This window comes from Scyliorhinus canicula, chromosome 15 (assembly GCF_902713615.1).
Source record: "Scyliorhinus canicula chromosome 15, sScyCan1.1, whole genome shotgun sequence".
Lineage (NCBI taxonomy): Eukaryota > Metazoa > Chordata > Chondrichthyes > Carcharhiniformes > Scyliorhinidae > Scyliorhinus > Scyliorhinus canicula.
The window spans coordinates 104,550,219-104,566,392 of record NC_052160.1 but is presented as its reverse complement, the minus strand read 5'-3'; the positions used below and the strand labels follow the sequence as shown (position 1 = coordinate 104,566,392).

The 16,174-nt window shown below is 46.2% G+C and overlaps 1 protein-coding gene across 6 annotated transcripts in view; it reads left to right on the top strand.

Moving 5' to 3' along the window:
• The window catches only part of LOC119979037 (neuron navigator 1-like), an 806,372-nt gene that overhangs the window by 770,457 nt on the left and 19,741 nt on the right, over nucleotides 1-16,174 (top strand). For all 6 annotated transcript variants that reach the window (XM_038821010.1, XM_038821009.1, XM_038821014.1 and 3 more), the window contains 5 exons: nucleotides 4,945-5,113; nucleotides 8,784-9,019; nucleotides 11,749-11,903; nucleotides 14,186-14,257; nucleotides 15,947-16,143. In XM_038821010.1, the coding sequence (XP_038676938.1) occupies nucleotides 4,945-5,113; nucleotides 8,784-9,019; nucleotides 11,749-11,903; nucleotides 14,186-14,257; nucleotides 15,947-16,143 (829 nt within the window). The remainder of the gene's footprint in view (nucleotides 1-4,944; nucleotides 5,114-8,783; nucleotides 9,020-11,748; nucleotides 11,904-14,185; nucleotides 14,258-15,946; nucleotides 16,144-16,174) is intronic.

Here is a 16,174-nt window from a genome sequence, read left to right as displayed (position 1 = left end):
GAGGCTAGAAGACTGTGTACCTGAGGTGGTCACAGAGGACCAGACGGGCTTTGTCAAAGGTAGACAGCTTACCGCGAACATCAGGCGCCTGCTGAACGTGATAATGACCCCCTCCGGGGAGAGAACACAAGAGGTGATCGTCTCCCTGGACGCAGAAAAGGCCTTCGACAGAGTCGAGTGGAAATACCTCATAGAGGTACTGGAGCGGTTCGGGCTTGGAACAGGGTTCACCGCTTGGGTAAAGCTCCTGTACAACGCACCCATGGCGAGTGTACAGACCAACAATACCAACTCCCAATACTTCCAGCTGCACAGGGGCACCAGACAAGGATGCCCACTGTCCCCGCTGCTGTTCGCACTAGCAATTGAACCGCTAGCAATCGCGCTCAGGGCAGCAAAAAATTGGAGGGGGATCCGAAGGGGAGGTAGAGAGCACAGAGTCTCACTCTATGCGGATGATCTGCTCCTCTATATCTCGGACCCACAAAGCAGCATGGACGGAATCATCGCGCTCCTGAAAGAGTTTGGAGCCTTCTCGGGCTACAAACTCAACATGAGCAAAAGTGAGATCTTCCCAGTACACCCGCAAGGGGGGGGGGGGGCAGCACTAAAGGGGCTGCCGTTCAATCAAGCCCGACATAAATTCCGCTACCTGGGGATCCAAATAGCCCATGACTGGAAAGGGATCCACAAATGGAACCTCACCAGCCTGACGGAGGAAGTTAAAAAGGACCTGCAAAGATGGAACACACTCCCGCTCTCCCTCGCGGGGAGAGTTCAGACGATCAAAATGAACGTACTGCCCAGGTTCCTCTTCCTGTTTAGATCCATTCCGATCTACATCCCCAAGGCCTTTTTCAAAGCGCTGGACAAACTCATCATGGCGTTCGTATGGGGGGGTAAAAATGCTAGGATCCCAAAGAAGGTCTTACAAAAAACAAAAACCAGGGGAGGGCTAGCCCTCCCGAATCTACAATTCTACCACTGGGCAGCAACAGCCGAGCGAGTAAGGGGATGGATCCAGGAGCCAGAGGCTGAGTGGGTGCGTGCGGAGGAGGCCTCCTGCATGGGAACCTCCCTCCGGGCCCTCGCCACGGCAGCACTCCCATCCCCACCCAAAAACACTCCAGCAGCCCAGTGGTGACAGCCACCCTCCAATCCTGGAACCAACTGCGGCAGCAACTTGGCCTGACCAAAATGTCGAACAGGGCTCCCATCTGCAACAACCATAGGTTCACACCAGCACTGACTGACGCCACCTTCAAAAGGTGGAGGCAGGACGGGGGGACACTGACAGTCAGGGACCTATACACGGACGACAGGATCGCAACACTGGACGAACTGACAGAGAAGTTTCAGCTAGCTGGGGGGAACGAGCTACGGTACCTGCAGCTCAAAAACTTCCTACGAAAGGAGACAAGGACGTACCCACAACCGCCACGACAGACACTACTGGAAGACCTACTGGACGCAAGTATCCTAGAGAAAGGGAACTGTAGTGACATGTATGACCGACTGGTAGATAGGGACGACACCGTACTGGACGCAACAAGAAGGAAATGGAGGACGACCTGGGGATGGAGATAGGGTGGGGACTCTGGAGCGAAGCACTGCATAGGGTCAACTCCACCTCCACGTGCGCAAGGCTCAGCCTGACGCAACTAAAAGTGGTACATAGAGCCCACTTAACAAGAACCCGTATGAGTAGGTTCTTCCCGGAGGTGGAAGACAGATGTGAACGGTGCCAAAGAGGCCCGGCCAACCACGCCCACATGTTCTGGTCTTGCCCCAGACTCGTGGAGTACTGGACAGCCTTCTTCGAGGTTATGTCCAAAGTGGTGGGAGTGAGGGTGGAGCCATGCCCGATAGTGGCGGTCTTCGGGGTTTCAGAACAGCCAGATCTATTCCTGGGGAGGAGGGCGGACGCCCTTGCCTTTGCCTCCCTGATCGCCCGCCGTAGAATCCTGTTTGGCTGGCGGTCAGCAGCACCGCCCAGAGCTGCGGATTGGCTGTCCGACCTCTCGGAATCTCTCCAAATGGAGAAAATCAAATTTGCCATCCGAGGGTCGGACGACGGCTTCCACAGAACGTGGGAGCCATTCATGCAACTGTTCCGGGACCTATTTGTGGCCAATGTACAAGAGGAAGAATAGTCGGGGGAAGGTAGCGGGAGGGGCTACAGGTTCGGTACGGGGGTTCGATGGCTAGCTAAGGCCCAAAACCAAACTAAATAAACATGTTGGGGGGGGGGGGGGGGGGCGGGCGCAGTTACTACTACGAAGATGCTTACCTGTAAATATGTATGTTAATTTTTGCGTGTTTGTTTGTTGGTTTTTTTTTTTTTTTTTTTTTTTTTTTTGTTCTTTTTCTCTCCTAACAATTTGTAATTTGTTCAATATAAAATATGAAAACTGAATAAAAACATTTATAAAAAAAAAATTATTGTCACATGTATTAGTATACAGTGAAAAGTATTGTTTCTTTCATGCTGTCCAAACAATGCATACCATACATAGGGAAGGAAGGAGAGACTGCAGAATATAATGTTACAGTTATAGCAAGATGTAGAGAAAAGATCAACTTAATACGAGGTAGGTCCATTCAAAAGTCTGATGGCAGTAGGGAAGAATATAAGGCTATAAATATATTCCATATCATGTGCCAAGGCACTTCAAAGATGTTTAATCTGTGCTGAAAGATCTACCCCACCTCTGTGCTAATTATCCTGTTGTGCCATTGGCAGGAAGGGAGATATACTGGTTTCAAGAATATTGCTCTGATTCGGGATGATTTTCTATAATCAGGATATATTGCGTTTTTTCGGAGAGCCTGCCTCCTTCGTAAAATGATCCACCTTCAGAGAGGGGTTTTTGCAGCATACTGAGGGAATTTACCTGCCTTCATACATAGAAGATTGGAGCTTGAAGGGAAAAATTCCACAACAATTGATCCAATACTTTTATATTTAACCCCTCCCTCCCTTTTGCTAACTAGAGCAGAGCGGGACATTAGGGATGTAAAGCATTCCTTGAGCATAAAAAGTGACACATTTCTGTCATTAGCACGGAATGTGATACAGCTGCCCATTTTTATAAAGAATGGGATGGATTTTGTAAGGATTGTGGTGGAAGCGTGGGGCATTCGATGGCAAGTTGCCAAGATTTGCATCATTACCTCTCGAAATCTGACCGCAATGTTCAGCTGTTTGTCATGCGCAGATTAGCATGGGAATCCGAACGTTGCTGTCTGTCATTCAGGTCCTGTCGGGATCTGGAGCACTCATCCTGACAAAGTAGAAAACTTAATTCCATAAATAAATTCAAGAGAGTTGGCCAGGTGGTCCAGTTGTGATCTGTCACTCACGGTTCGGACTTGTATAATGTGGACACTCCGAGAACCAGAAACCACAAATCAGTGAGTATTTCAGCTTTCCCACTCCCCCATTGCTGTTAGACACCCCATAAAAAGAATACGCCTTATTTAGTCAGGTGTAATTGGGTTATTACCAGTGATGTAATTAGTAAAATTTGATGAACGCCATCATTTGCCCTGAAAAAGTAATTTAATATTTGTGGAGCGCTGTTAAATGATGTTACATATTTACTAGCCTTGTCCTGCCGCTTTAAAAATTTTGTGTAAGTATATCCCCAGGTCTCTCTGTTCCTGCACTTCCTTTAAAAGTGATTGATTTTTATTTACAGAAATGACTGAAATGCATGAGACAGATGGAGAACCAAGCAAATGTGTACACATTGGGCGCGATTTAACAGAAATGAAAGAGTTCCATGTTGAGTGTGTTTAGCCGGGCGTTTTCCAGCACTCGCTGCGTCGAGAAAGACCATGCTATTGAACGAGACTCTGCTTCATTTTGGGGCCTCGGCAAGGAACGACCTGCTCCAAAACCCCTCAACTCACAATTCACAGAATCCTGGAGCCACCCCTCCCCACATCTCATCAGGGCAGGACACCCCCAGGCCAAATCCCCAGCATAGGCAAAATGCCACATGGGCACCTTGGCACTGCCAACCTGACACCCTGGTAGTGCCACCTCAGTACCCTGGCAGCGCCAGGGTGGCATCTAAATGACACTGCAGCGTGCCGGTATGGCACTGCTAGGGTGTCCAGCAGGCATCGGGTGTACCACCTTATCCAGAGCCCGAGCACGCAGGGGCCCCGGTCACTCTGAGACAGCCACCCCACCCCCAACCCCCCAAGTCCCGATTTGCTTGGTCCCCGTTTGTGGAGACCAGTTCTTTTTTTTAAACAAATTTGAGTACCCAATAATTTTTTCCAATTAAGGGGCAATTTAGCGTGTTCAATCCACCTACTCTGCACATCTTTTGGGTTGTGGGGGCGAGACCCACACAGACACGGGGAGAATGTGCAAACTCCACACGGACAGTGACCCAGAGCCGGGATTTGAACCAGGGTACTCAGCGCCGTAGGCAGCAATGCTAACCACTGTGCCAGCGTGCTGCCCGGTGGAGACCAGTTCTAACCAGCTGTTGCTCAGAGTCGGCGAGGCACAGGGGTTCAATCCTACCCCTTGGGTAACTCGAGCGAGTGCATCTTAAAGTTATGCTTACTGCAACACTTCAATGGGCTAATTGCCTGATTCGGATCTCGCCCATTGTGGGCGGGATCTGTCTCATGAGATCCTGCTTGATCTCACGGGGAGTGACAAGTTGAGTAAATCGCGTGAGAGGCCTGTCGCCGGATTTACCGGTAGCGCCCCGAGTTGGGCGTGACGTGGTCGTTGGATCACTCCCAATGGATAGGTCATTTAAAAAAATAAATAAAATCAGTGCTCTATTTTTGTTTATATTATATATAACTATAATTACTATATACAGCAACATAGATTGGCCTTGTAATTTTACAAAATGTAAACTAAATATTTGGTAAAATGTGTCACCATCTTACCAAGCTGTACTTTTCTCTTAGGACTACATTACGAAGGTGGATCCAGTTTCTTGTCTTGGATTGAGCACAGATGCCATCTACAGCTATAGTGTCGATCATGTCAAACGAGTATTTGGAACTGATGCACCGGACATGCTGCCCTATAGATATTTGGGAAAAGAATCCTCGAGCTTCGCTGTAACTTTGAAAGGTAAGTGAACAGAAAAATAATGCAGTGGCCAGGATATTCTGGTCCCACCCACAGCCAGGATATTCTGGTCCTGCTGAAAGTCAGTTTACTTTGAGTTTGTCTGCTGAATTCCCCACGGCGGGTCCTATCATGGCAGCGGCAGCAAATCCTGGCCAATATCTCCAAACATTTAGCCTGAGCTTCTCCCAGTTTGCATTAACATATGTTTACTGTTAATTAATGAACAATTCAAGATTGTTGGCCTACTATCTTTGTTTTTGGAATCATGTTGCCGGAATTCTCCGATTATTGCAATTCATTTTCTCCGCCGTCAGCGCACCTGCGGGTTTCCCAGCGGTGTGGGGAGACTTCAATGGGAAATTCCATTGACAAGTGGCGGGACTATAGAATCCTACCGCCAGCGAACGGCACGCCGCTGAGAAACACGGAGCTGGGGGCGTGGAAAATCCAGTCCTATATGTCATAATGCAAGGGTTGTTTTTGAGCGGATGTATAGAGGAAGCTTTTTATTCATGTCGAGAATGGCATATCAATGTCTCACTATATAAAAAGGAGTTACCCTGCCCCCAAAGGCATTTTAATCCATTCACAAATTATTATTTTTTTTGAAGAGTCCATTAACTGGGATTATTTTGAAAAGTCGCAGCTCCAGACAAAGCAGGTGCTCTTATTCTTCAGGGAGGGTAAAATAGGATGGGTTGTAAAATGGACGTCTGTGGCATTCTCACCAGGCTGCTTTCATTTTGTTTTAGCATATCTTCACACACTTACTTTCTTCCCTTTGGGGAATAGTGGAAGGACTCCCACGCTGACTATCAGCCTATTGAGCTGCGTTATGAACACCCCTACCATGGCTAATAAATCCTGACGTTGGCCCTGAACCCAGAACTTCTGGCCCAGAGGTACTGATGCTGCCACTGTGCCACAAGACCCTCTGAGGGCTTTAATGAAATAACCTATCTGATCTCAAGCCCCCAAACACCCATCATTTGTGTTTGAATATCTGTTGTTTTCTACTCATGAAGGGTGGGATCCTCCGACCTCCCAGCCACGTGTTTCTCGGCAACGGGAGGCAGTGTGCCACTTGCTGGCAGTGGGATTCTCTGCTCCTGCTGGTGTCAGTGGGAAGTCCCATTAAAGTCAACCCATGCCGGCGAGGGTGTGCGCTGCCGGCGGGACCGGAGAATCACGCTGGCATTAATAGCCAGAGAATTCCGGCTGAGGTATCAGAAACTTGAAGTCTGCTGATGGCTATTCATTGTTTCTTGCGCCCTCTATCTGAAATTTGGTCACTTATTGATGACCGTTGTGGTGTTCTTTGTGTTGCTTACACTCAGGATGGATTTGTAGTGTACACAAAGACCACAAAAAACTAAGTCAAATAACAAAGCTAATATTTATTACACTACTTATCATACAGTTCGACCACTATTCCTAAAGCAAGCAATATTCTAACTAAACTACAATCTACACTATACTAACACTTGTCTCATGCACAATATCTTAAATTGTTCTCTGCTCTGCTCCTAGTCTCCTCCACTCTCCCAGAAGCCTGAGAGGCATTACTTTTTGTAGGTCTACTCCTCAGCTCCATCTGGTGGTAGAATATAATATCACATTAACTCTTAATGTGACAACCGCGATGATGGATTTTGCGTTCCTCAATAGCAACAAAAGTCTTAGCATTAGCCGCTATTGAAAAAGAGAAATTCGGGCCAATGTGTTGACATGTTCAACCATATCTCTTTACAAAGTCTACACATCTCTGTTCAAAGGGTAGTGACTTTCCCAACCTTGAGGATCCAACATTCCTCTGCTTTACCCTCAGTTGTTCTGCCCTAAAAAGGGAACAGCCCACCTTCTTCTCTAGGCCTTTGGACTCTCCTGGAACGTGTTCAAATATCCTGCAAAAAAGCAATTGGTAAATGGTAAACTTCACCGCTGTAGTATGTGCATGCATCCCCTTAAAACACAACATCTGATATTTTATACTGTTGACTTGGGATCTACCTTCTCTTCACCCACCAGCTCCTCCCTTCCAGCAAAGGACAATCAATGTTAACAGTACGGTAATAACTTAAATGAGACCTTGGAAAATACTTGGGTGGCTCTCTCCCCACACCCATGATCCAAGTGCGCATTTCCAATTGTGCTGCTGCTGCGCTGTATGAGGAAAGTCCCTTTTTGATGAAGAACATAATGACCGGGATTCTCATTTCCTGGGACTAAGTCCCCATGCCAGCGGGAAAACCGGCGTGCGTGGACCACTCCGGCGTCAACAGACACTGAAAGTGCTGAATTCTCCGCACTTCCTGGGGCTAGATGGAGCCGGAGGGGTTGCCGCTGCACCAGCTGGCGGCGAAGGGACTGCGCGAGTATGCGCATGCGCCAAAGGCCTGGCATGATCTTGCGCATGTGCGGAACCGCCAGTGTGGTTCCGCGCATGCGCGGACCAGACGGCATATGCGCGGGGGGTTCTCTTCTCCACGCCAGCCATGGCGGAGCCCTACAGGGGCCGGCACGGAAGGAAGGAGTGCCCCGATTGCCAGTCAGGCCACCATGGGGGCATCCCCGGGGTCGGTTCACCCCCCCGCCCACCCGAGGACCGCCCCAGCCGACTTACCTGCCAGGTCCCGCTGTGTGGGCAGCCAGCTTCGTGCCACCTCCCCCGGTGATTCTCCGAACTGGCGGAGGGTCGGAGAATCCCGCTGAATTTGTTTTTACTTAAGTCTGGAACTGTAAATTTTGGAATCTGATTGTATCAGCCTTGTAGCATTGTTCACAAAGTATATATTTGGTAAATGCAGGATGAACATAACCTTTGCTCTGAAGCTAGGGGCACAGAAACACACAGGTCTGTCGGATACAAGACAGTGGTTACAAACGTATGTTGCTCAGGTGGGTGTGCGCCACACCCAAAAGTGCACTAAATTGTGTGAGAATACTTAAGGCAGACGCCTCAACGTTACTGTCAACAGGCGTGCGGTACAGTTGGAAGAGTGCCCACTGACAATCAAGCAGGCAATTTAGCCCATTAAAGGGACCAATTGGAAGCAATTTTACGAGACCCGTCTGATTTTGCGGTCAGCCCTGAAATGTACTTTCATGTCAGCTGGACAATTAACAGGCCGCCAGTGTGAAATGCATGCTGGGGAAGGTTCTGCTGAAGGGCTGAATGATCAGGCAGCATTTCCGTTTGAGCTTCCACCTCAATCCAAGGAGGGATGAAATGTCAGGGCTGAAAGAAAACCAAGCAAGGTGTCTGGGGACTGAGGTTTGTGTTTGAGTGCGCTGCCTCAACACTCTTTGCATAGTTTTCCCATCGCAACATATTTCTTACAGGTCAGCAACTCCCAGAGACAGCTCCGCAATGGCTGCTCCCCTGAGTGTGCATATTAGAAGCGCTATCCCAAACCCTCCCATTTCTTGTCGTCTGCCTCTCGTCCTCTCCAGTAATACTGAGCTGGCCCCAGTGCACGTCTCACACTGGCTGCAGGTTAAATACCAAGGCCCGGCCAAGCTTGCGCACCCGATGGATGAAAAATTCAAGCCAATGTGTTGTTAGCAGATGTTTGCGATTTTCTTTCCTGAGAGTGTTTTCCTTCGGCATTGTACAATATTGGAAATAAGCAGCTTAATTGGAGAATTAACCACAGTGATTCCCTTGCAGGATTGAAGGAGAAAAGTGTGGACAGTTTGGTTTTTGAAACCCTGATTCCTAAACCGATGATGCAGCATTACATCAGTCTCCTGCTTAAACATCGAAGGCTTATTTTGTCAGGGCCCAGTGGGACTGGCAAGTCCTATCTATCAATTCGCTTGGCTGAATACTTGGTTCAGAGATCAGGACGAGAGGTCACAGATGAAATCATTGTAACATTTAATATGGATACACACTCCTGCAAGGTAATTTTAGAAGTCATTGCATGCTGATTGTCGAATCTCCTTTGCAGTGTATGCGTTGTTACAAGCAGCAAAAAATGGTGGGGGTTGCAATTTTAAATTAGCACCTCACAACATGCAGAATTATTTTTCTTTTGTATGCGCTGAATTACGACTTGTCTATGTCGGTTGAATAGACAAGGCCCCATTATATGCATCACATAGAAAGATTTCTGTATACTATCGTTTTTTAGATGGTGGCTTTATTAAACAAGATAATGTAATTTAAAGATTGACTCAAGTCAGCTGTATTTTCAAAAGAGGTCTTTTAAGCCAAATACACAATGCACGGTTTATAAGTAACACGAACTCCAGAAACTCAAATCCTGCTCTGCCAAACGATGAAGCAGGACTTCCTGATCACTGGCTGATTAAACCCATGACCCCAATGGAATTCCCTGGGTCAGGCTTTGTCCAATAAAACTGGGAGGTTCACCGGGCAACATTCGCCTGCCAATTGGGCAGAGAGGACATTGTGGCATCTGACAGTTGTTGGGACACAATGCCAACTGGGCTGGCCAAAGAAGTACGGAACAATCAGTGATTTGCCAAATTTTAGGAAGATACTTTCCTTAAGGCAACCAGTTATTTGCTGATTGGCTGCCAAGATGCCAGCCTACCTCCTTCTTTGACATTACTTCCAAAAGGGGGAGTGATACAAAAGTATCATTGCCCCTGAGACATCAAGACGAAGGCAAATGTCCAGCGTAAATGGACTTAACCCCTGCCAGCCACACTTCAAGAACATTTTTCATCCTGGGTGTGATGAAGGTTGCGTGAGAGTTGACGGGCGAGATTCTCCGCAAATGCGAAGAATCGTAAAGTCTGCCGTGGGACAGGCCGTGGCCCACGGCAGCCTTCACACCCACTTCCGGGACCGATTCTCCCCCCCGGGCGGGGCTAGGAGCGCGGCCCCGTGCGTCACGGCGGCGGGGCCTTGACGACGGTCATCAAGGCCGCACGTCAAGCGTCACGCCGGCTGACGTGGCCGATGACGTCAGCCGCGCATGCGCATGTTGGACAACGCCAACCGGCGCATGCGCAGTTGGCGTCTTTTCCCTCAGCCGCCCCGCAAGACGTGGCGGCTTGATCTTGCGGGGCGGCGGAGGGCAAAGAGTACGTCCGTTACGGACGCATGGCCCCCTTGGCACGGCCGTGGTACTGCCGTGCCAATCGGGCCCCTAGATGCCCCAAACGGACATCTGGCACCCGTTTCACGACGGCAGCGAGCAGGTGTGTTTGCTGCCGTGTTGAAACGGGCATGAAGGCACGGCCGCTTGGCCCATCGGCCTCGGAGAATCGCCGCTCGCCGTAAAAAATGGCGAGCGGCGATTCGTGGCGTGGGTTGGGCGTGGGGGGGGGAGAATTGCGGAAGGGCGTGAAAAATGTCGGGAGGCCCTCCAGCTATTCTCCCACCCGGCGTGGGGGGTGGAGAATCGCGCCCGACAAGTTTTAGTGGCGACTTTAGTTCTCTTACCTCATACAGTGGAATTGTCCAAAAGGGGCTCCAATGAATCTTTGCCATATAATGATTCCTTAGAGAACAAATTCAAAAAGTATTGAAAGGAACTGCTAAACATTTAGGATTTCATCTTATTTGGAAATAATTTATATACTGAGTACCTCAAGTAATATATTATTTGGGCCTCTTGTGTGTTTCTGCTTCTGTGTAATAATCTTGTAAATAAATCAGTTCAGTTATGGTCTGACAGTGGAGACAGAATGTGGTCAGAGAATAGTCTCTGGTGTATAGTACTGTGAAAAAGGTAATTGTTAATATTGTGGCATGGTGCACAATTCACATGGTGCATTCTATCCGAATCACGTCACTAAGTGCACAAGAGACATGGAGCTGTGTATGGAAACTGCTTTTCATTGTGAGCATGAGTTAAAGGGATTGGCAGACAGCCCAAATTGTCAGTGATTGTTAACTCCATAGTGCCGTTGGCAGATGGAATAATCAAACTTCATTGCACCCAAACTTTTATTTGTGCAGAAAATAGTCTGAGCCTCTTTTCTCCAGGCGACCTTACATATGTTTTTAATATTATGAAAGCGTTTGAAGCACAGCTGTAGCGATGATGCTTACAGGGGAGACCTAAATCATGGGCCAAATTATCTACAGAGAAGTAGAATTTGAACCTTGCTATCACAAGGGATAATTGAGGCAAGTAGATTAGATGCATTTAAGGTCAAGTTGATTAACAGATAAAGGAGAAAGACAATGCTGATGGAGTTGGACAAGAACGGGGAAGAGGCTTATATGGAACATAAATACAGTATAGACGAGCTGGGTCAAATGGCCAGTTCGATGCTGTAAATTCAATGTAATTATATAGAATTGAGCATAAAGACATCAGCATACTCTGAGTTTAACCAATGTGAATATTATTGGACAAATGTTTAATGCCTGACCCCTATTTCAATGGGGTTTAGTTAAAATAACAAATAAAGGAATCTTTATGAACTGACGTGTTGGTGGTGCTCTAATATTTTAAGCCTCACAGAACATTGGCGTCAACTGTTTAAAGAGAGATGGTACAGCAGAAGCAAATAACATCTAATGAGCTTTAAATAATATTATTTACTGAGCAAAATTTCATTAGATCTATCTCCATTCACAAATGTTTTTATGATGAAGGAAGTCTAAAATGTTAGTTCAGTTTTAATGTGTGTATGTATTTCCCCTGTAGGATCTGCAGCTGTACCTTTCTAATCTCGCTAATCAAATTGACAGAGAAACCAGCACAGGGAATGTTCCATTGGTAATAGTACTTGATGACCTCAGTGAGCCGGGCTCTCTAAGCGAACTTGTCAATGGTGCCCTTACATGCAAATATCATAAATGGTTAGTTGTACTTTTTAAAAAATAATTAACTGCATGCTGTTTGAAGCCAAATGGAATTACTATAAGTTTTTTTATGGGTAGAAATACATGAAATGAAAAATGAAAATCGCTTATTGTCACGAGTAGGCTTCAATGAAGTTACTGTGAAAAGCCCCTAGTCGCCACATTCCGGCGCCTGTCCGGGGAGGCTGGTACGGGAATCGAACCGTGCTGCTGGCTTGCTTGGTCTGCTTTAAAAGCCAGCGATTTAGCCTTGTGAGCTAAACCAGCATACATAGAATGCTTATGGTAAGATTGGCATTTAACGGGATATTGAGAAAATCAAAAGTCCCATGAGAACAAGATGGGTTAAGTTCAGTTCGGGGCTGAAGTAATTTGCAATACTCTCACAAGAGTATCAATGTACACAACTTTTGGGAACCATGTAGTTTCTTTCATCACATCTCCAGCAAAAAAGTAACATACCTAAACAATGTGCACAAAAATACCGTTATTCTACACAGGGTTTCAGTAATTACAGCAATAAAGAAGCTTTAGTGCTTTAAAAAGTGCTAAGAAATGTTTTACGGCAGCCTTGTCTCAATACATGCTCTGCTATGCTAAGATTCTTTTTGGCCTTGTGATACATGGGCCCAAAAACATCGCGGAGCACCAATCACTGACAGTTTGCCACACCCCTCCTACTTTTCTCCGCCAAATTGGAACTCTGCATTTCTGGCCAAGTTTCTCGACCCCAGCTTCTCCAGAATGGCCGAGGGTGCTTGAAATGAAGTAACTTCTTCGCAGCGCTGGACCGTCGAGCGGAGGCAAATCATGTCCCATTTTTATGCCACCAGCTGTCGTATTCTGGTGAGAAAATAGTTTAAATGTCCTGGAGCTATTTTTCAAAGCTACGGAGGGGTGGTAAGTCTTTATAAGGATAGGTTGGCTCAGGCGGTAAGGGAGTAGGATGGCAGATGGTTGAGGTTGGTAGGGTGTCAGGTGGGTGAGATGCTAGGGTGTCAGGTGAGTAGGGTGGCAGATGGGTAGAGCTGCATGGGGGTAGAGTGGAAAGTGGATAAGATGGCAGGTGGATAGGATGGCAGGTGGGTGATGTGGCCAGGGTGACAAATGGGTAGGATGACAGGGTGATAGGTGGGCATGGTAGAAAGTGGGTCAGAGGAGTAGTTGGATTGGGAAAGGTTGTCAGATAGGGGCGAATCAGTTCAGCTGGGGTGTTGGGTTGGCTGGGGAGTCAGTGATGAGGTCAGGGGGGTAGTTGGCTGGTGGGGTTAGGTCAGGTTGGGAAGAGAGGAATGTCAAAGAGGAGATGAGGGTGGAGTTGTGGGGGGTGGAGTCAGTATGAGTGATTGAGGGGTCAGTTTTATAGTTACACAGGAGTTGGACCAGATTTATCTCTAACATTTCCTGGGAAACTATTCAGTTAAATAAGTCGGAACCTTATGAAGTCTTCAACTTCAGATCAGAGTTGGAAACCTTTTTCAAGGATTCTGGGGAGCTGGGGAATTTCCCATTGGAAGTTGAAAATTCTTTGATAACTCCCATTGAATCCTTGTGTTGGAACTTCCAAGGGGTCCCATAACGCATCTTCGAGAATATATCACTTGCGCAAATAACTTTCTCTTTGTTTCAGTATTAATTTTTGTCTGATCTTCCCCCTCCCCTTCAAGGATCACTGATATCAGGGCCATCCCAACAGGTCTCCTGTTGGGCCTCGTCCACTTCCTGCCAGCAAAGACCCCCCTTCTAGCTGGCATCAGCTACCCTCCCCACCCTCCAATCACCAGCACCAACCTGGCACTGCCTCCTGACACCCTTGCCATTGTCAACCTGCCATGATCTTGACAACCCTCCGGGTCCAATATCCTCTAGGCACCATGGCAATGTGCTCATCACATTTGGTCTCTGATAGTGGCGATTAGTGAGAATTCCTGCCAGCTTCAGCTCACGCGGCGGGGGTCCTCTGGGACTGTGGTGGCATTTACATTTTTACTGCTGATTCCATACAAGTGGAAAACAAGCTTCCTTTTTCAATGATTGTAGATATTTATAAAATTGTATTCTGTGGACCTTGCTTGACATATTATGAAGAGTATCTTATGCAAACTTTGCCATAAGAGGTTGTTTCTAGTTTAAGCTCCTATAAGTTTTAAAATGTACTTCAAAGTTAACTACATTCTGAAATACGAAAGTGATTTCCAGCTGAAGTGTAAAAAGTGACTTAAACATTGACTCTTGCATTATCTTTGGTTTAAATATATTTTTTATTTCTTGCTCTACAGCCCATATGTAATTGGAACTACCAACCAACCTGTCAAAACAACACCAAACCATGGCCTTCATCTCAGTTTTAGGTAAAGTACAGATCTATATATGAAGAAATTAGTATATATGTAATCATAACTTTGATTAATGGGAGATTAGTCTAATTGTCATGGGAGGGATGGACTTCTCTTGTGTAAATAAATACACAGAATAAGTTTTAAACTAATTTAGTCCAAACTTTTCACTAATGCAGTAAAGGTAGAACTGTAAAATGCTGGAAATCTGAAATCAAAGTAAACTGGCCAGCCACTATCTGAAACTGAAATAGCAGGTTAATACTTTGGTGCAAGATCGCTGAATTAGCCGACAACAAAAAGAATATGTATTAATTATTATCACTTTCTGTGCTTTTTCTTACTTTTATTTCTCGTGAGGATTTTCCTGTATCCTATCGAGTAATTTGATTTTTATGCACAGTTGTCTTTATCTGGTACTAAGGACTCAAAATGTCCAGGGCAAAAGGGAAGGCAGGAATTTAGCGTGTAACCCAAATATTTTAGAATTCACCCCAACCCCAGTCTCAGGAGCGCTGGCCTTCTAAATTCCACAATCCCAGAGTTGTGCTGGATCTTTTGCTCACACCCTGTTAACCAAGCCTTACGTCTGGGTTATCCCAAGGAAAATGGCCCATAACACCTGCCGTGAAACTCAGCCGAAGACATGCCTGAAGCGGATCGATTACATTTCTAGACATGCTCACTTGGTCCATCAGAAGAAGATGATGAAAAGAGGACGGTCTTCTTCAGAACCTCACCATGCTGTTGGAGCGATGGAGTGCTGCTGGAATATTTTTGGCCAGCGGTCTGAGCAGCTGTCACCAATGCACCTAACCTGGCCATCCAAGTGACCACATCCCTGGTGCATTGGGGCACGATTTCTGTCTTGGACCAGATGGAGGTTCTGTTCAGTTGCAATTGCACAAACATATCCCTTAAGGATTTCAAGACTGTAATGCTGTGATGTGTCCTTCAAAACCCATTATGTTGTGCATGTTTTAATTTGTAATGGAAGACAATGTTCTGCGTATTCGAGACAGTGACATAGTGGTACTTTCCCTGGACTAGTAATCCAGGGACCCAGGATAATCCTCTGGGGACAATCATTTGAATCCCACCCTGTCAGATAGCGAAATTTGAATTCAATTTTTAAAAATCTGCAATTAAAGTCTAATTATGACCATACCATGTTCAATGTCGTAAAAACCCATCTGATTCACTGATGTCCTTCAGGGAAGGAAATCTTTTGTTCTTACCTGGACTGGCCTACATGTAAAATTTCAGATCCACAACAATGTGGTTGACTCAGGGATGGCCAATAAATGCTGACCGAGCCAGTGACGCGTGCAGGCCATGAACAAATAAAAAGAAATTCAAGTTAAAACGATTTTTTATAAAGAATTGTTTAAGAAACGTAAAGAAAGGACAAACTGAAAAATTAACAGATTTATCTCAATGCAGATAAAGTATATTTGCCGCTCTGCTGCACTTATAACATAATGAGACAGCTAGGATCCATTGAATTGATTGTACCTTTTTCAGCTAAGCTGTTGATGAACTGAAGATGTGGAATGGGAGAGCATTGCCCATTCCTTCATGAATTAAAGAACGCTAGTAGTTCCCTCTTGAGATTGTAAACTGATCAGACTGTCATTTTCTGCAGTACTTTCTCGATCTGTCAATGAAAATTATGGAATAACAATTCATAATATTGATTTCCAGGCTGGTCCCATTTTCTAACAATGCAGAGCCTGCTAATGGATTCCTAAGCCGCTATTTGCAACGGAAGCTGATTGAATCAGAGAATGATGCAAACGCGAACAATAATGAAATCCTCAATATTCTGAACTGGGTTCCCAAGTTATGGTACCATCTCCACACGTTTCTGGAAATGTACAGCACTTCTGACTTCCTCATTGGTAGGTGCTGTTTTTTCGATGGCATTTGGGA